Below are 22,904 nucleotides of genomic sequence, written 5' to 3'. Positions count from 1 at the left end.
ACAACAATCCCACTGAGAGAGACACACAACTTGAATGACAGCGCTTGACAACGTGATTAAATCGTGTGTTTTTTTTTATTACTTATTCTGAATTCTTTTTTTACAACCAGGTCACCGACATAAGAATTTTTTTTTTTTTATTCATTATAAGAGGTTGCATTACCCCCCTCCCCCCTCCCCCAACACCTCCTCTCACACACGCTGCGATCCAATGACGAGTTAAAGGAAAGGGGCGTGGCTTCACCCTAGCGCCGTTTAAAGTCATTTTTTGGGGGTAAAATAGGTAGCAAAAAAAAAAAAATATTAGAGAAAAAATGAACCAACTGCATTGGCCTCGAGTGCAGAGGAAAAACTGCACGCGACAAAATGGGCTAAAAATAGAAAAAGAAGATATAAAGTGGGATTAAAGGCCGCCGCTCGACAATCGAAGCTGAAGAAGAAGAAGAGGAGGAGGACGACGAAGCCTACGGAGGACCAGGACGAGTCCTGAAGGCAACACGGACAGGTGTGCAGAGAGTGTCGGTGGGGGTCGGAGGTCACGGGTCGGCCCGCCTGCTCCATCACGTCAGCATGGTGTCGTCTATCTCCTCGTTGGAGTCTGGCGAGCCGGCGATCTTCTTGAGCGAGCGGCGGTGGCACTCGGACAGAAGGTCGTTGCTGGCCGAGTCCAGGATGGCGGTGATGCTCTGTGGGGGGGGGGGGGGGGGGGGCACAGACGACCCTGAGTTGAGTTGCTACGCTACTGTGTGTGTGTGTGTAGGGGCGTGCAGCCCAACCCACCTGCATGGTGTCGTCGCCGCGGCGCAGCTGCAGCAGGTTGACGATGGTGTGCTCGCTCTGGGCCCGCACGCCCGTGTTCTTGTCCTTGGTGTTGTCCAGCAGGCTCTTCAGCAGCGGCTTCATCAGCGCCGCCTCCAGGCAGGGCGTGGCCGGCTCCCGCCACACCCACCACAGCACGCGCTCAGACACCAGCCGGATGTCACTGGACTGGTTCTGGAGACACTGCGGGGGGGGGGAAACACTTTGTTCACATCGACGAGCGCACAGGGTCACGTGACCAGTTGACTGACCAGTCAAAACGCCACCTTATGATTTGTTTGGCGGGCCATTGTGGCCACTAGAGGGCATCAAAAGCGGTTCTGACCCGGTCCCTGGGATCCAATATGGCGGCCCACTCGGCGCACACGGCCATTATGTGGCCAATAGAGCGGCTCACTCCACACCACGCCACCGTAACTGCCGTGATGCATCAGCTAATCAGAACGAGCCGGGACGCAGCAGCACGTACGACGCCGTGACGTCACGCTGGGAATAAACTCTCTGATGGTTTTCTGACCAGAAGTGAAAAAGGTCGCCCTGTCAGCTGTTTTAAAGGCCCTTTTTTTTGTATTGCGGTCTATGGGAAAAATGCTTTTTGGGCCCCATGGGATTTTTTTTTGCTGCAGTACAGTACCTCAAGTGGCCACTGGGGGAATAAATAATTGGCGCTCCAGTTTGTAGATTACATCCACGGTTCCCCATGCACATTTTTCCCGTTAGTCTGGCGTTGTGAATGCATTAGCTGCAGAATTAGCCGCAGAAGCTGCGGCGACACGGCAGCAACACTTCCTGTGGCGAGGCCACAGAGCCAATCAGCTGCCAGGACACCGCCAGCCACCTCCCAGGAGCCACTTTCTCCCTGGCGGAGGCCAGATGACAGAGCGGACCATCGGGCGCTACCTTCACAAACTGGTTGATGGTTCTTTGGGAGACAGCGGCGCCCCCTTCTGTCCTGAGGTGGTGCCGCATCATGTATCCCATGGCTCGGATACCACTGGTGGCGATGGGAATCTGGGAGGGGTTGAGGAGGAGGAGGAGTAGGAGGAGATAAGAGAGAAGAAGAGGAGGAGGAGGAAGCAGGAAATCACTCTTCATTCCTCTTCACTCTGAATCCCAGCAAATCTTTTAGCAGAACATCTGCAAGATCAGAGTCCTGGCTGCCCCGGGACGACTCACCCGGTCGGCGGTGGCGTTGGTCATGATGCTCTCCGTCACGGCGTCCACGTAGTCCCGCCCACACAGCCTGGCGGGCGCCGCCTTCACGCCGATGGCCAGAGCCAGGCTGCGGCCGTGGCGAACCATCCAGTCCACGCCAGACATGTCGGCTGCACACACACACACACACTTTTAATAGTGAACACCTTGGGATCTTCCTCTGCTGATGTGTGTGTGTGTGTGTGTGTGTGTGTGTGTGTGGTGTTAGGGTACCGACCCAGGACGTGTTGAAGAAGAACATTCTTAAGCTCCTCCTCCGACAAGAAGGCACACAGCTCGCCGATGCAGCCGGCCGACGCCATTCGTGTCGCATCCTACACAAACACACACAAAGACACAAACACACACAGACACACACTCTATAATTCTCAACCACATCCTCTCTGCACCGCTTCCGTTTTCTCTGCTGCTGCTGCTGTCATGTTCGCCTGCAGAAGGTGAGACGTCCTGAGCAGCTCTGAAGAACAGGAAGTGCGTGCGTGCGTGTGTGTGTGTGTGTGTGTGTGTGTGTGTGTGTGTGTGTGTGCGTGCGTGCATGTGCACCTCGTCATGTCCCAGCATGCCCAGCAATGTGGTGGTGATGGTCTTGCGGATGGCTGGGTCCACCTTTGACCCCGCCCCCTGGATGACAAACCTCAGGGCCTGGAGCATGGTCTCCCTGCAGTGGGTTCACATATTTTAAATTCCATTCATTCCCATGACCTCCACCAAGATGTGTCTGCTGAGGATTGTTGCTGCCCCCTGGTGGACAAAATAGCTCTTCACTTTTTTTAATGACTATTTTATTTCACCTGTGAACCTGAGAAAGCTGCTGGAGAAACAAACTGCAGTTCACCTGTGCTAGGATTAACTCGGAGGATTCAAACCAAACCACGCAGAATATTTAGGATTAATAACACATTTTTATATTATTATTATTGTTATTATTTTATTTTTGTTGATAAACAAAAAGAACCTTTTGTTGAGACTAATTTAGAAAATAGTTTGAATGATTCTTTTTTTGCAATTAGAGACAGCTAAATTATGAAGGATTGAAACGTGTGTTTATGTTGACTAAAAGTGGATCATATGCTTTCAGTCTAATTGAAAAATTGCCTTCACAGCAGTGACGACCAGCGCTGGATTGTGGGTCGGAGCAGCGGTGTGCTTATTTTTTCCCTTCTTCTTGGTTGGAAGAAGAAAGATTCACAAAATAAATCCTCACTTAATTCTACAAACAGATTCCAGTATTTTATTTTGAGATTTTAACGCCTTTGCTTCACTTTTAGACCACTAGGGGCGGCATTTCATTGTTTCTTTGCACATAACAGAAAAAGCAGCCAAATGTTTGGTGTAGAACTTGGCTTTTTGAGAGTTTGAATTTCAGCAAACGTGCAGCGCAGCGCAGCACAGCGCAGCTCACCTGACTCCGGAGTCCTCAGCGTTGCGGATGGCAGACAGCTGCTCGGTGAAGAGCGGGTCCACCTTGGTGTGGATGGAGACTAGCTGGCCCAGCGCCTCGGCGGCCCTCAGCCTCACGGCCCGGCTGGAGTCCTGCAGGGCCTTCAGGAAGGTGGTCTGCAGCTGCGGCAGGAAGGGCTTCAGGGCGATGCCCACCTGGAGGAGGAGGAGGAGGAGTCACGGTGCGCAGGGTCAGAGCAGGACGACGCAGGAAGTGGTGAGGGGTGGGGGAGGGGGAGGCAGACCTTGGCCAGCAGCAGGGTGAGGGTCTCCAGCAGGGCCGTCTTCACCGTCCAGGTGAAGCGGTCCCCCAGGATGCGGATGAGCGGCCCGGTGATGTTGACCACGGAGGGCCGCAGCGCCTCGGGGGAGGTCAGCTTGATGACTCCGCCCAGGGCTTTAGCCGCCTCCTCCTTCTGCTCGGGGCTGCCGGTCAGGACGCCCTCTCTGAGGACGGGCAGGATACACGTCACCCCCTGCAGAGGAGGAGGAAGAGGAGGAGGAGGAGAAGGAGGAGGTGACGGAGCCAGCAGCAGGACAGGAGGAGCAGGCATTCAGCTGCCATTGGTTGGCAGCAGGGGGTCAAACTCAAACACACAGTGCAGGTAGAAGAGAGACCCTGCAGTGTGGAGCCACACACTGAATATGGACCCAGCACAGCTTAATACTGTACAGTGACTGAAGGCGACTCACCTTCTTGGGGAGGCAGAAACCGGGCAGGTGTTGACCTTTGACCTCAGTGGCTACGGAGCGGATGTCTCGGTGCAGGTCGTCGATCAGAGCCAACTGGCTGCTGGAGTCCAGTTTCTGTACAACACAGCGAGGGAAAACCAATGTCACTGGGACGCCCCCTGCCGGCTGCAGTGGTGCAGTAGCTGCGTTTCCATGACACTTTTTCTGGCAAAGTGAAAACCGTGTTTCTAAAACGTTGGCAAAGTACAACTGCAATTTGCAGCCGTTTCCACTGAATGGTGTGAAGGGCCGCAGCCGTGGTTCCGGTCAGATCTGCCTCAGTGAGATGCCACCTTGAGGAGGATGGAGGAACAAAACACTTTCCCAGGCTATTTTTAGGTTTGGTGCAGTTCTAGGAGCCGATGGAAACACGGCCACACCCACTCACACTCACACACCTTAGTGACGGAGCTGATGGCGTCCCAGCTCTGGGCCAGGACGTCGGGGTTGGAGTCGTTGAGCAGGCGGATGAGTCCCGACAGCAGCGTGCGGACGTGGGCGCTGTAGTCCAGGCGGGTGCGGGCGAAGTAGGCGTTGACGATGGTGACGGCAGCCTGGCGCAGGCCGGGGTCGGTGGGCGAGCGCGTGGCCTCCAGCAGGTCCTCTATGATGATCCGCTGGCCCACCTCGTCCTCCACCGACAGCACCACCGTCTGGCAGCTGCACAGCTCCTGGTAGGCGGGGGGGGGGGGGGGGGGGGGTTTAAGTCCACACAAAGCACAACGCAGCGACAGCTTCATTCAACCGATGCTAACACGCTAGCAGCGTTAACACCGCTATAAGCTGCGAAGTTACGAGGCAGCAGTTCACTGCCAGCCAACACAACTCCCACTATCGTGCTCCTTGCTGCTTCGGTAGTTTGTTCCCGACACCGTTTTGCTAAACTACGGCCACCAGGTGGTGTCAACCAGGAAGAGCTTCTTTTCCTCGCGTGTCGCTCCGTCCGTCCGGCTCGTGGCAGCATCGACTCCTCCCACCGCCTGCTTTGCTTTGCTTCGCACCACTCGCAAAGTCACGTGACCGGAACTCCCGCCAATCAGATCGCAGTCTTAGCGGTTAGAAAATCTTGTTTTGTCCTATCACCATATCATCGCAAATACCATTTAGCGTCCAGCCCTAAATTAAGATGGCCTGAATAACACAGCTGACCGGTGGTCAGTGAAAGAGTGCTACAGGTATTGCCAGGAGCTGTAATCCACTGACTCGCTCAGTGGGATTTTATCATTCATAACAACAACACGACGGGTCGACGCTTCGATTTTGGCGTCGATGAATTCACGTCCGCACCGACTGATGCACGCCAAGCCGAGGTCGGCGTCGTCCTTACCTGAGCCTCGTCCTCCGTCCCCAGCTTCCCCTTGAGGGAGGAGAGCAGCGCGGGCAGGATGACCCCTAGGTGGCGCGTGAGAGCGTCTCCGGCCACCGAGGACAGGAAGGCCAGGACGGCGGTGTTGACGGGTGGAGCGGTCAGCTGGAGAGGAGGGCGGAGTCACTACAAGGCACGGCCAGCAGGGGGTTGTGGGGGTGGGGGTGGGGGTGCTGGCGACTCACCTTGGGGACCAGGTAGGGGAGCACCGAGCGGCTCTTCACCGCCATCACCTGCTTCAGGCCGTCCAGAGCAAACCCTGCCGTCTCGGCGTCGTCCTGACAAACACACACAGCGGCAGTTAGCTCCGCCCCCCCGAGGACAAAAGGAAAAAAACTGTCGATAAAAAACTAAAGAAAAAAATACACTGCCATGCTACTCATGAGAAACAGTAGGAGGAAATTAAAAGTGTTGACTTCTTCCTCCTTAATACTATATTTCACTTTTTTTCTCTTTTAATTTCTTTGAATAAATGTTCAGAATAAATTCAATTAGAAAAAGAAAAGAAAAAAGGAGCACCATCCGCGCCGCCCCCCCCCCCCCCCTCACCAGCTGTTTGAGCAGCGTGGGCAGGATGTCGTCCAGCGCCTGGTGGCCGATGGTGGCGTGCAGCTGCTCGAAGGTCTTGGCCGCCGCCTCGCGGACCTCCTCCAGGGGGTCGCACAGAGCCTTCCTCACCGTGGGCACCAGGGACTCGGAGAAGACCAGCACCTGGAGGGGACATGGTTGACAACCTCCTCACAATCAGCAACAGCGTCAGAGAACATGATGGCGCTGAGGAGACTCATGCAACTTTTTGTAAATGGAATGAAAGAGATTCAATTAAATTAGAACAATAACATAATTGTACAAAGTACTCAATAATTCCATAGACAGACAGACAGACAGACAGACGGAGAGATACACAGACAGACGGGCAGACAGACAGATACACAGACGGACAAACAGACAGACAGACAGACAAACAGACAGACGGACGGACAGACGGACAGATGTACATTATTGATCCCAAATTGGGCAACTACGCTGCTAAAGCACTAAACAATAATAACCTAGATAGCAGTCATGTATGGACCTCCTGGCGCTCAGTGTGTGTGTGTGTGTGAGTGTGTGTGTGTGTGAGTGACTCACGGCGTCCTTGCTGGTGGACTTCATGATCTCGCTCAGGCCGATGCACACGCCCTGCCTCTCGTCGCTCTTGTCCGAGCGAAGCCCCTCCTCCAGGATGGGGATGATCTCCGGCAGGATCTTCTCCCCCAGCTTCCTCACCAGGTCGCCCAGCGTCCGGGCGGCGATCTGGAAGGCCCCGCCCACACACACACACCCTCTGTCACATGACCCTGAACCCCAGCGAGCGGGCGACCTACTGCTGGAGGACGGTCCTGGGTACCGTTCTCTTGTCGGGGCAGGTGGAGGCCAGGAAGCCCAGCAGCAGGGAGAAGAGGGTGGGCAGGATCTCCCGCAGCGTCCTGGGCGTGTTGGACACCACGATCTTCCACACGTGGAGGGACGCCTGCCGCACCACCAGCTGCGTGTCGGAGCGGCCCATGTAGAGGCCTGACAGCACGCGGTTCCGCCGCTCGGCACCCAGGGCTCCGATGATGGCCTGAGAGGGAGGAGGAGAAGGAGGAGGAGATGAGATGGGGCTCGCTGGAGGTCACACAAGGTCAAACCGGTCTGGCGTTCCCACCTTGTTGGACGCTGCCGTTCCAAAGTTGTCGTCCTCGGAGGCCGTCTCCGTGGTCATCTTCCCCGTCACGCCCGAGATGTGGAAGAGCAGGTCGCCCAGCAGCTGCACTGAGCTGAACCTGCGCACACACACACACACACACACACACACACACACACACACACACACACACACACACACACACACACACACACACACACACACACACACACACACACGATTGGATTCAAACTCGATTCAACCGATTCTCGATTCAGAAATTTAATGAAGTGTGTGTGTGTGTGTGTGTGTGTGTGTGTGTGTGTGTGTCCCACCTGATCCTCCACAGGTCGTCAAACAGGCCCTGCTCCAGCTCGGGCAGCAGCAGAGCGATGGCCGTCTCGGCGTACATGCTGATGACCCGCTGGCCCGCTCGCAGCGCCGTGTCCCTCACGTACTCGTTCTCATCGGCCAGAGCCTGGAGGACCACAGCACAGAGGTCAACTCACGCAGCGCTGCTGCCATCTAGCTGTGAGGGAAGGGCTGACAGGGAAACTTGCTAGAAAATAAAAACCTGGGCTCATTATCTCGTTATAATGGGACAACGTTTGACGTGAGAATATTCACGTTACAACTATCAGGTTATTTTGGGAAAGTTTCACACTTTTACGAGATGCTTTTCACAAAATAACCTGACAGTTTGACGTTTTTATGTGAAAATTCTCACGTTACAACGTGAAACTATCAGGTTATTTGGTGATAGTGACGATACTGAGCCCAGTTCTTTTTCTAGTGTGGCAGCAATGCGCTTCCTTCCAAGTTTTTCTTTCTTTGTTTTTCAAGCAATCGGATCTCGCAGAAGACAGATGTTGGCGACTGGCCGAGAAGGTCCCGGTGTGCCGGCTACCTTGAGGATGCAGGGGATGATGGGTCCCACGTAGGGTGTGAACTTGTCCCCGAAGGTGAGCGGCAGGTAGATGAACATCATGATGTAGCCGTCCCTGACGTGCGAGGCGATGTCCACCTTGCTGGCTGTCTGCACCACGTCCGGCATCAGCTTGTCCAGCTTCTCTACACCCAGGCCGGCCATGACCTCCGCCAGGCCTGCACAAACACGGGACGCGGACACGCCGGTCAGTCGGCTGGCAGGACGGCACCCCGACCCGCCACTCGGACGAGGAGGTCACCTTGCGCGGCTCCGGAGCGATCGACGGAGCTCTGCTCCGAGGCCAGCGTCTCCATCAGCCAGGGCAGCAGGTCATCGAAGCACGACTCGCCCATCCCCTTCACCATGGCGCCCAGAGCCTTGGCCGACACGGTGCGCACCTGCACAGGTGGGAGGAGAGCGGCTAGAGCAGGTGTGGCCAAACTACGGCCTGGGGGCCCATATGTGGCCCGACTAAGCTTTTTAATCCGGCCGGCTGAACTTGAAGAAATGATATGAACACTCAGTCAGTCATCAAACAGCTGGATGGTTCTGGATGGTTCTGGATGGTTCTAGGAGGTTCTAAGAGCTAAACACACTGGTGTAGCTTCAAAGACACTGGTTTGGTTGCAACTTTGCTTTGCTTCATTTTCCAGTGACATTACAGCAACAGGTTTTCTCCAGGATAGACCGTTTCCTCCTAAGAGGAGGCTCACCACAACACTCCATCCATCTGCTGCTGCTCCACTACCCCCCCGGCACACTGTACAACCCACTGTGACCTAGCAGTCACGATGTTTGCCCACCCACACACACACAGACCACTGTGAGTAAACACACCTCAGGCACTGGATCCAGCAGAGATGCCTTCAGACCAGGGATGACGCTGGGCAGGTAGGGGGACAGGTCCTGAGACACACACACACACACACACACACACACACACACACACACACACACACACACACACACACACACACACACACACACACACACACACACACACACACAGCGTCAGCAGTCAGCCACAGCTGAGTCCAGACTCAGGAGGGGTTGAGCAGGGAGAGTCTGGCCGGTGCTGCCACCTTCTGGTCGGTGAGGGAGTACATGTTGCCGATGATCTGCGCTGCCATCTTGCGGGTGTCTGTAGAGCGGTCCTGGAAGGCTCGCTGCACGATGGGCATGATGAGGGCCAGCGAGGGCGCATCGATGAAGTGGACGAACTTGGTGTCGAGCAGCGTCTGCAGGCACGTCTGCGTCTTCCTGGACGGGTCGGTGAGGGCGTCCAGCAGGATGGGAGTGATGGCTGAGTGGGCGAAGGGAGAAGGGAGAACATCAAGGAAGGCTGGAGGGACTGGAGTTAAGGTTGAGGTTAAGGTTGAGGTTAAGGTTGAGGTTAAGCTCGGAGTTAAGCTTGGAGTTAAGCTTGGAGTTAAGCTTGGAGTTAAGCTTGGAGTTAAGCTTGGAGTTAAGCTTGGAGTTAAGCTTGGAGTTAAGCTTGGATTGAAGGTTGGATTGAAGGTTGAGGTTGAGGTTAAGGTTGGAGTTAAGGTTGGAGTTAAGCTCGGAGTTAAGCTTGGAGTGAAGGATTTCCTTTGCCAATCAGAAAGAGGCACCAACTAAACCAGCTGAGCGTTGCCAGTGTTTCTTTGTGTTATTTTTCAGGGGGTTCCGACGGCCCTCGGCCGCTCACCCAGGATCTCAGGGTTCCTGATGACAGAGCCGATCTGCCGCAGGGCCTGCTGGCCGGCCTTCTGCACCTTGACGTGGGAGTCGGTCAGCACCTCGGTCAGCTTGGGCACGATGCTGGGCAGGCAGGAGGACAGCTGCTTGGGAGCGCAGAAGGCCATGGCGCCCAGCAGCTCCACTGAGCCTGCAGGGAGGAGGGATGGAAGGAGGACAATCAGGAGGAGGAGGAGGAGGAAACAGAAGGCTGCACATCCTCAGGAGGATGACGCTCACCTGCTTTGGTTCTCCAGGACTCCTCCTCCAGGGCCACCAGCAGGGAGGGCAGCACCAGCTTCACACCGTGGGCACTCAGGTTCCTCATCACGGCCTTGGCACAGTCGTCAGCGGCCTGGAAGGACACACACGCACGCACACACAGAGGGTTTTAGAGGTACAGCAGATGTTCTCCTGGAGAAGCGTGAGCGGATTAGAGAGGAAGAGAGAGAACTCACCTCTCGGACATACTGGTTCCCGTCTCCGAAGCAAAGCAGGAGGTGTGGCAGCACGTGGACCACGTAGGGCTCGAACAGCTTCCCCAGCATGTTGCACAGCATCTCAAAGGCAAACAGAGCTCCTGGAGACACACACACAGTTCATCTGGCATCCATCATAATCATCATCATCCTCCTCTCACTGCAGAGGAAAAGTCCTCTCATCTACTTGACAGACCTTCTCTCCGTCTGAAGTTCTTCTTGTCCTGGATGGCGTCCGTCAGCGTGCTCATGATGTCCTGCTGCTTGAGCGCCAGGATGCCGAGGCCTTTGACCAGGCCGGCCAGGCCATACGCCGCGCCCTTCCTCTCAGCGTACTTGTCGCTCTCCAGCAGCAGCTGCAGCAGGTTCCTCACGATGCCGGCTGCGTCCTCCTTGATGGCGGGGACCAGCGGAGGAAGACAGCTGGCCACAGACTCCTGGACCTGAGGGGGAACCGCAGCAGACTCTGCTTGGTTAATTTCAACACCATCACCTTCATCATCTTCACCATCATTATTGATATCACTACCATGACCGCCCTCCTCCTCCTCCTCCTCCTCCTCCTCCTCACCTGCTGTGACGGCGTGGACAGGGCGGTGATGAGCTTGGCCACGATGGGCTTGACCTTGGGGTCATTCTTGTCCAGATGTTTGGCCAGGGAGCCCATGAGGATGACCACGCTCTGGCGCACCGAGTCGTAGGTGGCGTCCTGAGGGGCGTTCTTCAGGAACTCCTCAAACACGGGCAGCAACGAGCTGACGTTGTCCTGGTGAGGAGGGAGGAAGGAAGGAAGGAAGGAAGGAAGGAAGGAGAGGAAGTGTGAAACACGGCTCTGGTTGGCTGGAGAGACGAGGGGGGTGGGGGGGCGGAGCTACCTTCCCGTGTGTGTTAAGTGCGGCGAGGGCGGCGTCCAGCATGCAGCGCCGCACGTCTGCGTGGCGATCGTTGAGGGCGTCGGGGACGAAGAAGAGGAAGAGGGGCGTGACCTGGGCCTCGTCCAGGTACTGAGACAGTTTGTTGAGAGCCAGAGCGATGCCACACCTGGGAGAGAGGGAGAGAGAGAGAGATAGAGAAAGAGAGAGAGAGAGAGAGAGAGTTGAGCTCCTTCACCACCTGCTGCTGGTCCTCATTATCAGGCGGACTGGCACTGGAGCTCACCTGGCCTCCCACTGGTCGGGCGGGGATTCAGAGATGACCCTGCCCAGGGTGTCCAGCACCGGAGGGGGTCTCTGTGTGGGAGAGAAGCATTAGGACCTGAGGCCACGCCCCCTGTGCGTGTGACAGGGCAGCGGCTCGTGCGATCGATTGTCTCCTCACGTAGAGCTTCTGGTGGTACAGCTCGGTGAGCTGGCCCAGCACCGGTGCGGACTGGTCCTGGTACTGGGACACGGCGCTGGATAGAGCCTCGGCGCCGGCCGAGCGGATGGCCTCCTGGTGGTGAGTGACGTCTCCGATCAGCAGGGGGCAAAGGTCAGGGACCAGCTCCAGGTCCAGGGACTCCCACAGCCTGAGCAGTAACAACAAGGTCAGAAATTTGTCTTTCCAAATAAAAAGACCATTTCAAAAAAAAAAAAAAAAAAGGGCTGAAGGTCGCGCCGATGAAGACCTACTTGTCGGCCAAGCCTCGTCCCTCCTCCTCCACGTCAAACTTGGCAACCCAGAGCCTGCGCAGCAAGCTGAGGCCGCTGGACTCGCTGCTGTCGGTGGGCAGAGCGAACTCCATCTCCAGCAGACCCTGAGAGGAACCAGAGAGAAGACTGAGAAGACGGCCCGGCCCGGCCCAGACCGGCTGCGTCAGCACTCCGAGGAGTCCGGCTCACCCTCAGCGCAGCGTCCCGGACGGAGAAGCAGGCCTCCAGCAGGGCCTCCAGCAGGACGTCGATCTCCGCCTGCTCCGCCACCGTGCAGCCGACTCCGCCCCCGGCACTGCAGCACAGCGAGGTCAGACACTGCGAGGCCAGCACCTGGGAACGGACAGACAGGGGGCGCTGCTCTTCAAGGTGGGGCAAGGGCGGGAACAAAGTGCAGAAACACAGGACTCAAGGACAGGAAGTAGGCGTGGCCTCCGGCGGTACCTGGAGTCTGGGCGTGGCCGTGCCGATGATCCTGGTCAGCAGCTGCAGCATGTGGACACGAGGCAGCAGCTCAGGGCCGTTCTGGAGAGGGGAGGAGGGGACCAATACTGGGATTAATAGCGATTATGACACTAAAATCTATTTTTTTCATAAGGCCGGAACTCATTTGCAACAGCGTCGTACCGTTTAAAGCGACACACACACACACACACACACACACACACACACACACACACACACACACACACACACACACACACACACACACACACACACACCTGATTCATCTCGTTTCAGTGGAAGAGGAGAAAAACAACGACCACCCACCTCGTCCATTGCCAGGTCCTCGGCGTCGGTGGCGCGGAGCTGGCAGTGCTCGGCGACGACCTGCAGGGCCCGGGTCATCAGGAGCTCCGCCTCCTCGGTGCTGCCGGACGACTCCCTCAGCATGGCGTTGAGCAGCGGGAAGCAGTAGGAGAAGGCGGGAGCCGACAGAGGAGACACGTCTGAGGGGAGAGGAGGTGTTTGGAATCAGCGAAGGAGGGCGGGCAGCTAGGCGGACTGTGATTGGTGGAGGGAGTCCGGTGACTCACCGGCGCTCTTGGCCTCCCGCTGAGGGACGGTGTGGCTGTGCAGCAGCAGGACAGTGCGCTGCGCCGCCGTCTGCAGCTCCTCCTGCTCCCACGCCTGGTCCAGGTCGCACTCTGGCTTCAGCAGCCGCAAGGTCACGTGACCCACCAGCGTGGCTGGAAGGGGAGAGAGAAGGCAGGGATGCTGAGGGGGAGGTGCTTGACCTGTTGACCCGGGGCTGGAAGAAGCTGGAAGAAGCGGCCTCCTACCCAGATGCTGCAGGGGTTTGGGCATGAGGCAGTGGCCGGCGTGCAGGAAGACCTGCTGGATGCGAGGGGCGGCCAGCGGCGAGTGGAGGAGGGGCATTAGGACCTGGAGGACGGCGGGCACCTCCTGGCTTATCTGCGGCGGCCGCTCGGTCAGCGCGGCTTCCAGCAGACACACGGCGCTGAGCAGCTCCGTGTCCATCTGAGGAGGACCAGCGCCATCACAACAGAGGTCAGTGCAGGAAGACCGGCCCACCAGCCAGCGTGACATCACTTCCTGTCTGACAGCCTCTCTGTCGCTGCGTTTCCATGACAGTTTTTTTTCGCAAAATAAAAGCCATATTTCGAAGATTTCCATCAAATAGTACAACTCATCAGCCGTAATTCTGAAGAGTTACGTTTGCTTTTGCTGTCCAGAATGGTTGCTCTGTTTGTCTCTTTGATGGCTTGTAAAAAATATTCCGTCCACCACTGTGCAATCATAATGCTGCATTTTAACGAGTCGGTCTGAAAAACCACCTCACGAGAGCGTCAAAACCTTTGAGTCATATTTGAGAGGTTTTTCCAAGCTGAGCTTTAGTTTCCATCACCAGGTTTTATTGCCATGTTTAGCTTTTGGTGCAGTTCTAGGGTGACGGAAACGCAGCTTCTCTCTCTCACCTCCAGGAGCCTCTTGCGGACGGCCGCCTCCTTCTCCAGCTGCAGCTGGATCATCTCCTTCTGCTTGCTGGTCAGCTGCACCTCATCTTTGATGCCCTTCTTCTTCTTCAGCTCCTACAGAGGCATAGGGAGGGTCGGGGGAGGGGTCTGAGGGTCGGCGCCCAACCAGAAGCGGGCTTAGCGGCGGCAGTTACCTCCTTCAGCTCCAGCTCGATGATCTGCTCCTGGTAGGAGTAGGCCTTGTTCTCCCTCTTCATGTTGCCCTTCCTGCTCTCCTTCTGGGCGCTGCAGCGACATCACAGGCCACAACATGACATGACAGCACACAAAGAGCCACGTACATGGGAGGAGAGGGGGCGGGACTTCTGTCCGTACCGCTGCATGATGCTGTCGTCGTACAGCTCCCCCGCCGGCGTGACCATGATGGCGTACTCCTCCTTGGTGACCTGGCGGAGGGCGGGCCGCGAGAGGCCCTCGGTCACGTGACCCATGAGGCGCGGCAGCAGCTGGTCCGGCGAGAGGCTGCAGAGGGCGCCGACGGCGTTCTTCACAGCCTGGGAGGTGGGGTGGAGTCAAATTCCATTATGGATAAATATCTGGGCTTTTGAATGGCCGCTCCGCAGTGTGACTCAAAATAAAAGCCGTATTTCTAAAAAGCACAATTCAACGTCAAAACCTTTGAGCCATATTGGAGATGTTGAGCTGTTTCCATCACCAGTTTCTATTGCCATATTTAGAGAGAGAAATGCAGCTACTGATGTTCAGCCTCAGACCTGGTTGTCAGCGCTGGTCTCCAGCAGGTGGCAGAAGATCTCCTCCTGGTTCTTCTTGATGAAGTCTTCGGCCTTCATGTTCATGGCTTGCAGCAGGATGGGCCAGAGACCCTGGCGAGCTGCCACTGAGACACACACACACACACACACACACACACACACACACACACACACACACACACACACACACACACACACACACACACACACACACACACACACACACACACACACACACACACGTCAGAACCAACAGCTGCAGCTGACAGCTCACGCTGAGGCTCTTCACCTACCGATTGATGGGTGGTGGGAGATGATCAGGGTCTCCATGGCCAGGTTCTCAGCTTCAACCAGGTCGCCCCATTGGTTGGCCGCCGAGCAGATGACGCACAGCGCGTCCAGTAGGATTCGCGGGGGGACGTAGCTGCGTCCTGCCTCCGTCAGCTCTCCCGCGTCTGAGGTCAGGACCTCCTGCGGCAGCACCTGGAGGTCCACCAGTCATGTCATGAAATGACTGCTCCTTGCAATTGTCACATCAACACCTCAGGGGTGGAGCTGCTGATGTTCAGCAGAGAGTTGCGTTCAAGAATCAGAGAGATTGTTAAAGGTCACCTTGTGCTTGTTGATGACCAGGCAAAGTTCTCCCAGAAGGCCGTGGGCCAGGCTGGAAGCGCCCAGAGAGGAGAGCAGCTTCTTGATGGCCTGCTGAGCTCGTTTCCTCACGCGCCAACTCCGGGAGAGCAGGACGGCGACGGTGGCCTGATGGAACATCCTGCAGAGGAGGAGGAGATGGAGGAGGTGGAGAAGAAGACTCAGGTAGCAGTGGGGCTGGAAACCACCGGCTCCATCAGAGGAGCATTATAAGAATAAAATAACAGGTCCTCTGCTGGACTCACTTGGATCTGCTGCTGTTGAGTCGGTGGGCGTGGTCCAAGAAGAGTCGCTCGCAGAGCGTCAGCACCGTCAGGAGAGCTGCAGGCGGAGGGAGGGGAGAAGAAGCAGAGGAAAGTTCAGGCCTGTTTTTCTGTCTGCTGCCCAGGACGGTGGTGAAATGCGCTGGGGGCGTCGCCTCACTCTCTTCGTTGGCCTGTGAGAGGAACTTGTCGGTGGTGAAAAGTGGCTTCTTCTCATCCAGGAGGAGGTTCCAGAAGCTGGAGAACTTGGCCTCTGCAGTGAGGGGGAGAAGGTCACGACAACGTGTTTGACCGAGCTCTTGGACGAGCCGCTGCGGTACTCACCCGTCTGGGTCTCCAGCAGCGCCAGGCGGCTCAGCAGAACGGCCGCCACCGCGCCCTCCGCGAGCAGAGCCTGCTGGGAGTTCTGAGCAGCGGCCTTCTCCACCGTCTGGAGGAGCAGCGGGACAAAGTCCACCGCTTGGGACAGAGTGTCTCCTGAAGGCAGAGGAGGAGGAAGAAGAGGAGTTGAGTCCAAGCTCTGCCGCAGGAACAGAACCAGCGGGTCGTGCGAGCAACCGACCCACCTCTGAAGGCTCCCAGCATGGCCTGCAGGTAGGCGTGTCGGACCAGGGAGGTGGAGGTCTTCAGGCTGAAGGCCTTCTTCAGCCAGTCGAGGAGAGCGGCGGGGACCTGGACGGTGAGTCGGCCGGTCCACTGGGAGAGCACGGACACGGCGTGCACCAGGGTTCCTTCATGCACTGGAAGACAGAGGAGAGAGGGCGTGGTCACCACAGGGTCACCAGCAGGAGGCGGGCGGAGCAGCAGCTCCATCAGGCCTGGAGCAACCGGCACCTTCTTGTTGGAGGTACGGGATGAACATCACGGCCACGGCGGAGCTGAGAGTCTGGCTGGAGGTTCCTGACACGGCGTGGTGGCTGCAGCTGGAGATCCCTGGATAAACACAACACAGGCACTCAGCCGCCTCTCCCTGGCGCCATCCAGTGGACAGAGTGAGAACTGCGCCCATTACCTGACAACACGCTCGTCTTCTGGGCGACGATGGTGAGCTTCCCCTCTGAGCCTGTGTGACCCCCCCACAAGCAGGAAGGATTGAGACGACAACGATGATGAGAATCTGAGGTCTGAGCCGCGTGTCTCTCTGTCTGTCTGTCTGTCTGTCTGTACCTGAGAGGATTTTGAAGAGGTGCGAGACGACGTCCTGCACGGCCGACTGGTCGCTGCACTGCTTGGCAAAATTCTGCATGGCCTGGACCGCCTCCTCCATCAGCTGGCTGTTGTTGGCCTTCAGCTGGCCTGAGACACACAGCAGCAGCAGCAGTTAAAGAACACCAGTGACATTGTATACGAGATATATGTTATGGAGAAGATGTCTTATTCTCTCAAAGTTGAGTAAGAAAAGTTTGATGAGCGCTGGACCAAATGGAATGAGTACAGGAAAGCCATCAGATCTGCTTGTCTGATTGTTTTTTTTCTCTGACTGCACAAAGTGCTTTGAGACGTCTTTGGATGTGATGTAGCGCCGTGCAAATAAAAGTTGATTGATTGATTGACTTCATGTGAATGTGCCTGTGCTATGTATAAACCTATTGTTGTTTTCGATGTGCTACTGAGATGTTTTGAAGAGGTTCACTGCCCAGTTCTGTTCTGTTTGGTTCTCTATACGTCCTTGAATGACCAAGTTTGTAATGAATGCATGCGATGGAAATTTGCCTTTCCAAATAAAAAGATAATTTAAAAAAAAAACAAACAAATACATAAACCCCAGTGAGGGTTTCGCCCTTAACAGAGCCTCGCTAAGACTCACCTGCGATGGCCTTCCCAATGTCCATGGCGTATTGGCTGAGGTCCAGAGTGACGGCTGACAGCAGGCAGGACACGGCTGCAGAGAGAGAGAGAGAGAGAACACACACACACACAGCAATAAGTCCCTGGCCTCCAGAGTGTGTTGCTGCTGCTGCTGCTGTGTAGGCCTCACTCCGCATGGCGTTCTCCGGACTGCGCAGCATGGTCTTCTGCATGCTGGGCAGCAGCAGCTCCTTGAAGTCCGAGTGGCTGGCGTGACGCAGCAGCGAGGCGCTCTTGTCCAGCAGGTGCTGTGGCGGCTTGCTTTTACTCATGAGGACTGACTTGATGTACAGATCCAGCAGGGCACTCTGGGAACAGAGACGGGAAAGGTTCGGGGGTCAACCAGAATTCCCGAAGGCCGGATGGCAGACGACCTCCGGTGACCTCACCTTGTGCTTCTCTATGGTGGCCTTGTCCTTGTGGGCGCTGCAGAAGTCCAGGCACACCCCCAGCAGGACCAGAGAGGTGGCGCTGCTCGGCTCCAGAGCCAGCAGGGTGCCCATGTACTGGTCCACCAGTCCGGGGTTCTGTTTGACACCAGCCCACCGTCAGAACCACTGCCACCGTTTTGTGAGGTGTGTGGAGGGAAACTGGACTCACCTGTTCCCACAGCCGCTCCAGACTCTTCAGGCTGGACTTCTGAGCCGTCTTCTTGGCTCCGCCTACAACCTCAGCAGCAAGAAGGCTTTGGACCTCCACCTGGGTGGTTTGGGGGGGGGCACCCAGCAATTATTTTAATCATCGATGAATCAGTGGATTCTCTTTTGATTAAATGAAATGGACCAGAGCTTCAAAACAATGAGTAAATGGTCAATGATGAAGAAAAGAGCAAATTAGACAGCTTCACAGGATTTGTCTGAACATTATACACACTACATTCTAATGTTAAACACTGCATGTCAGGTCATTTTTGCAAAGTCAAATGCTCATCTCAAAACTACCACACACACACACACACACACACACACACACACACACACACACACACACACACACACACACACACACACACACACACACACACACACACACACAATGCTCCAAGTGGCCACTGAGGGCGCTCTGCATGCTTCACACTGCTAGTTGTGCCTTGACTGGCGAAATAATCGCACAACGCGACAAATCAAGAATGAGAGACGTTGCCGACACTTTGGACAATGGATTTTAATGGATTGGTTGTTGCAGCCCTGGATTCCCTCATCATTAAACAATGCTTTACTGACCATTTTCTTCCAGAGGACTCCTTCTCTCTTCTCTGGTGCAGAAAACACACTGGAGGCCAACTTGCAGGTCCACGACAGGCCGATGAAGGCAGCAGAGCCAGAGCTCTTACTGCAACACAAAGCAACGCGACACAACGAGGTCAATGTCACACGCAGCTCTGTGAGGAAAGTCAATTCAGCAACAACATCAAGGCTGGCCAGCCGTCTGCCGTACCTTGGGTCACCAGTCTTGCTGATGACGCCGCTGTTGAGCAGGCAGGGCAGCAGGTTGGCCACCAGGGGGCCGGGCTGACTGTCGGCCAGCGTGGTGATGACGGCGAGGAGCTCTCGGCGTGACGCAGCGTCCCTGGAGGCAAGCGTGTTGACAAATGTCCCATTTTAATGATCAGTAAAGGAGCATTTAGCGTGCACTGGACTGAGGATGTGCTGCAGCGTGACCTCTGACCTGTACCGGTGTGGGGTCAGACAGAAGAGCTTGCAAAGCCCTTTGATGGCAGGCTCTGGTAACTCTGGAACAAAATGAATCCTCAGTTAATTTGAGTTGCCATTGCAGAAATAAAAAGTGTAACATTGGAGAAATACGTGAGTGACAGACAGGAAACCCACCTTTGCTCTCGATACATTGTTTCAACTCTCCAAAGATCTCCTTCCGCTCATTCACGCTGGCAGTGGTCACTTTCACAGCAAATTTCTTCAGTGTATCTGAAACCTGGAGACACACACACAGTTGTGTGACACATACAGTTGGTGTCACAGAGTTCAAAATACACAACCTTGCAAGCAACACCGCTGGTTTTCGAACCACCTGTCGAGGGATAAGTACATATTTTCCTGAATCAAAATCTGAAAGCAACAACGACGTGAGTTGTGTGACAATTCTTTGATCGTTGCGCAAAGAAATGTCATTTTCACACTCAATTCAAAACGAAATGACTCGTTGGTCCAAATGTAAAAACCCTCTGTCAAAACATTCATCTTCAATCTTATCTCCTGTTTCATAGCACAGGATTCTTTTCAAGGTTACAAACTGGGCCTCAAAAAGTGGCCTAAAATGTCAAAACAACAAGTCAGGCAACACACAAAGTGGATGTTCATTCAAAACTACACATTCAACATCCGATCACAAACACACAGGATGAAAAGTGATCATTAAGAAACAAAAAAAGTTGGCCAGTGTGGGAGGACAAATTAGTCCTAGTCAGAATAGCACCACAGTCTGCTGACTGCTGTGGCAACAATGAGATACTGCTCGCAGTCAACCACACCTGCATGACGACTGCAGCACAAACACACACTTGGTGGAGTCGGTTGAACTTTGCTAAAGCCGCAACGTCAAAGCATCCGGACGGAAGAACCGCCTGAACAGAACCTGAGGTCGACTCTCCCCGTGGGACGGTGGGCGACTCCCTCCGAGGTTTATTGTGTTAGCAGAAGCAACAACAGCTCAGTCATCAAGTCGACCTGGGGCAACGCAGCACACAGCTAGCACCCTGCTAACTAGCTAGCTGTCGCTGCGGAATTTGGCCACTTTGCTGGCTTGAGTACCGAGAAAAACACACACATCCGCCACAGCGACCTCCATTTAAACATCAGTTGCCCCGGCAGAAGCCGCGCCGAGCACGATAGACGGACAGTTTAGTTGGAGAAAAATAGTCACACACACCTGCGTGTCCGCCGCCATCTTGCCGGCACTGGTGCAGGAACTGGAAGCGCTCGGGAAGTTCACTTCCGGGTCAAAACATAGTTGGCGTTTCCGAGACAACCGAGAAGGTTCAGCTTGATTTAGAGGTAAGAGAAGAGTTAAATGTTTGTTGTTGTTGTTGTTTTAGATAATCATTGGCATCATTTTAGAAGAAGAAAAAGAAGAAGAAGAAAATTACGAAATCGTTTGTTTTTCTGACCGTACATTCATTTTTACATTTTTTTTTAAATCCGTGTTCAAAGTTTAAACAAACATTTCACGACACAAAAAATATAAAAAAAACTTAAATGTAAAAAAAAAAGAAAAAACAGACTTCGATCAACTTTGCTCCCATTTTATTTTGTAAGACTTTTAACCGGAATTACAGAGTTACGGTTGTGCGGCTGTGCGGGTTGTGTGCGTGTGTTTGTGAGTAGTGCGTCGTTGCCTTCCTTGTGTCACCGTTGCTCGCCGCCGTTTGCAGTCATGGCGGACGAGAAGGGCGGAAGTGTCCGCTTCTACAAGTGCAGCTGCTTCACAACGGACAACATTTTCCTGGAGGACTACAAGCTGCACGTCCGCTTCGCGTCGGAGCAGCAGTTCCGGCAAGACTACGAACAGGTGAGCCTGACCGTCACTCAGTACTTCCGTTCAAAACAACACACGTCACAAACATCAGCGTTGTGTTGTGTTGTGCTGCAGCTACTGCGGGGGCTCGGCTGCGTGACGCAACAACAGTTTGACGACGTCCTCGGACAGGTGTGTGCGTGTGTGTGTGTGTGTGTGTGTGTGTGTGTGTGTGTGTGTGTGTGTGTGTGTGTGTGTGACCGCTCTGCTCTGCTCAGATCTCACAGGAAGTGGAGCGACGGCAGCGGCTCGACGTGACGTCAGCAGAGAGAACAGCGGCTGTGCAGCAGGTGTACCGACCTCTCCACCCTCACCTGTACCGTCTGAAGGTATCACCCAGCTCACCTTCCCCCCCCCACACACACACACACACACACACACACACAGAGGGAGTGTGGAAGCCCTGACCTCTGTTTCCTCAGGAGTCCTTCCTGGCTCCCCAGTTCCGGCAGTTGGTGGACTTCTGTCGGGGGTCAGAGGTCAGTGAAGAGGCTCTGAAGACGCTGATGGAGGAGGAAGCAGGTGAGACGCTGCAGGATGCTGAGCTACGGCAGTGTTGGTATAGTGGCTGTGATGTAACGTGTCAGCTTCAACTGATCCTGCTGCTTAATTAATGCAATTGCAATTTTTTTTTTGTATTTTTTTTTTTTTCTAAAAGAAATGACTACTGGTCTCTGTAAACTCCAGATAATAATAATAATAATAATAATAATAATGAATGCCTTTATTTGTTTATTTCTTTTGAATCTTTCTCAATCCATGGGAGCAGAGCGAGTCTACCGCCTCCCTGTGTTCGAGAGGAGTTTCTGCGCTGAGCTGCTGGAGGAGTTGGAGCACTTTGAGCAGTCTGACGCTCCAAAGGGACGTCCCAACACCATGAACCACTACGGGGTAAGGTGTCGCCTCCTGCTGGCTGAACTTGGCTCGAAGGTGTTGTGATTTTATACTTGTGATTTTTTTTTTCCTCTTCTGACGCAGATCCTCCTGGACGAGTTGGGCTTCGACGAGGGCTTCATCACGCCGCTCCGTGAGCTCTACTTGCGCCCAGTGGCGTCGCTGCTGTACCCGGACTGCGGGGGGCGCTGTCTGGACAGCCACAAAGCCTTTGTCGTCAAGTACGACATGAAGGAGGACCTGGACCTGAGCTACCACTACGACAACGCCGAGGTCACCCTGAACGTGTGCCTGGGGAAGGTCTTCACCGAGGGGGGGCTCTACTTTGGAGACATGAAACAGGTTCACGTCTTCTCGTCGTCTCCGAAGAGTTTTCCTAGCGGTGGAATGGTCTCCGTCACCCTGCAACTCTTTACGTTGAACTCCCTGCAGGTGCCGGTCAGCGAGGCGGAGTGCACCGAGGTGACGCAGCGGCTGGGCGAGGGCCTCCTCCACCGGGGGCAGCACATGCACGGCGCCCTGCCCATCTCCTCGGGCCAGCGCTGGAACCTCATCGTGTGGATGAGGTCCTCACGACAGCGCAACCGGCTGTGTCCCATGTGCAACTGCAGGCCCACGCTGCTGCAGGCCCACGGCTTCGCCGACGGCTTCACCCAGCAGGAGTCGCACAGCACCCCCTGTCTGCTGACGTGACGCCGCCGCCACTTACTAAGAAAAGAACATTTTATATTGAGTTTGCTGCCCCCGGCTGGGCGGCTTAAGAAAGGCAACGTGTGTCACACAGGGAGCTGCAGTCTGGTGAAGACTTCATGTGTGGATTTTACATTTTGTGGTTGTGTTCCAAATTGGAATGATTGATTTTTTTTTTTGGTATTTTATCTGTGACTTTTCTCAATGTCTCAAGTACGACAAGCAACGGCAGTTTGGAGTAAAGGAGCTTTAATAATAAACATATATAATATCTGAACATTCATCATCATTCTCTTTTTTTGCCAAAGCATGTTGT

At 54.9% G+C, this 22,904-nt stretch overlaps 2 protein-coding genes across 4 annotated transcripts; one reads left to right on the top strand and one right to left on the bottom strand.

The window, feature by feature from the left end:
- Positions 1-144: 144 nt before the first annotated feature.
- Positions 145-20,469, bottom strand: gcn1 (GCN1 activator of EIF2AK4). Its single transcript, XM_076023024.1, has 57 exons — positions 20,360-20,469; positions 19,303-19,405; positions 19,142-19,205; positions 18,911-19,042; positions 18,697-18,805; positions 18,074-18,172; positions 17,863-18,000; positions 17,604-17,781; positions 17,433-17,507; positions 16,793-16,921; positions 16,638-16,688; positions 16,460-16,558; positions 16,192-16,365; positions 15,950-16,102; positions 15,786-15,878; positions 15,608-15,683; positions 15,324-15,483; positions 15,005-15,194; positions 14,712-14,836; positions 14,314-14,492; positions 14,133-14,223; positions 13,939-14,052; positions 13,282-13,480; positions 13,036-13,188; positions 12,770-12,948; positions 12,443-12,523; positions 12,188-12,331; positions 11,978-12,102; positions 11,685-11,874; positions 11,526-11,596; positions 11,243-11,408; positions 10,939-11,133; positions 10,564-10,810; positions 10,347-10,468; positions 10,129-10,243; positions 9,860-10,039; positions 9,252-9,472; positions 9,007-9,075; positions 8,429-8,567; positions 8,149-8,345; positions 7,577-7,719; positions 7,263-7,380; positions 6,963-7,178; positions 6,704-6,868; positions 6,122-6,283; positions 5,758-5,850; positions 5,534-5,677; positions 4,605-4,877; positions 4,168-4,281; positions 3,720-3,950; positions 3,437-3,630; positions 2,578-2,692; positions 2,252-2,348; positions 1,996-2,144; positions 1,720-1,830; positions 781-1,002; positions 145-686 (listed from the first exon to the last, which is right to left on the bottom strand). Exons 1-57 carry the CDS (start codon positions 20,375-20,377, stop codon positions 561-563), a joined length of 8,016 nt encoding a protein of 2,671 aa, XP_075879139.1. The 5' UTR covers positions 20,378-20,469; the 3' UTR covers positions 145-560.
- Positions 20,415-22,865, top strand: ogfod2 (2-oxoglutarate and iron-dependent oxygenase domain containing 2). Of its 3 annotated transcripts, XM_076023026.1 has the most exons (8): positions 20,415-20,484; positions 20,815-20,998; positions 21,080-21,136; positions 21,223-21,333; positions 21,427-21,526; positions 21,774-21,895; positions 21,983-22,240; positions 22,331-22,865. In XM_076023026.1, exons 2-8 carry the CDS (start codon positions 20,864-20,866, stop codon positions 22,589-22,591), a joined length of 1,044 nt encoding a protein of 347 aa, XP_075879141.1. In that variant the 5' UTR covers positions 20,415-20,484; positions 20,815-20,863; the 3' UTR covers positions 22,592-22,865. The 3 variants fall into 3 exon arrangements, with proteins under 3 accessions (XP_075879141.1, XP_075879142.1, XP_075879140.1); XM_076023025.1 differs by lacking the exon at positions 20,415-20,484 and having other exon boundaries at positions 20,678-20,998; XM_076023027.1 differs by lacking the exons at positions 20,415-20,484; positions 21,080-21,136 and having other exon boundaries at positions 20,674-20,998.
- Positions 22,866-22,904: the final 39 nt, after the last annotated feature.

Source organism: Nelusetta ayraudi, unplaced genomic scaffold (genome assembly GCF_046127955.1).
Source record: "Nelusetta ayraudi isolate G7.1 ecotype Tasmania unplaced genomic scaffold, CSIRO-AGI_Nayr_v1 ptg000014l, whole genome shotgun sequence".
In the NCBI taxonomy this organism is placed as follows: domain Eukaryota; kingdom Metazoa; phylum Chordata; class Actinopteri; order Tetraodontiformes; family Monacanthidae; genus Nelusetta; species Nelusetta ayraudi.
The sequence above is the reverse complement of the archived record's forward strand: the minus strand, read 5'-3'. Positions and strand labels throughout refer to the sequence as shown.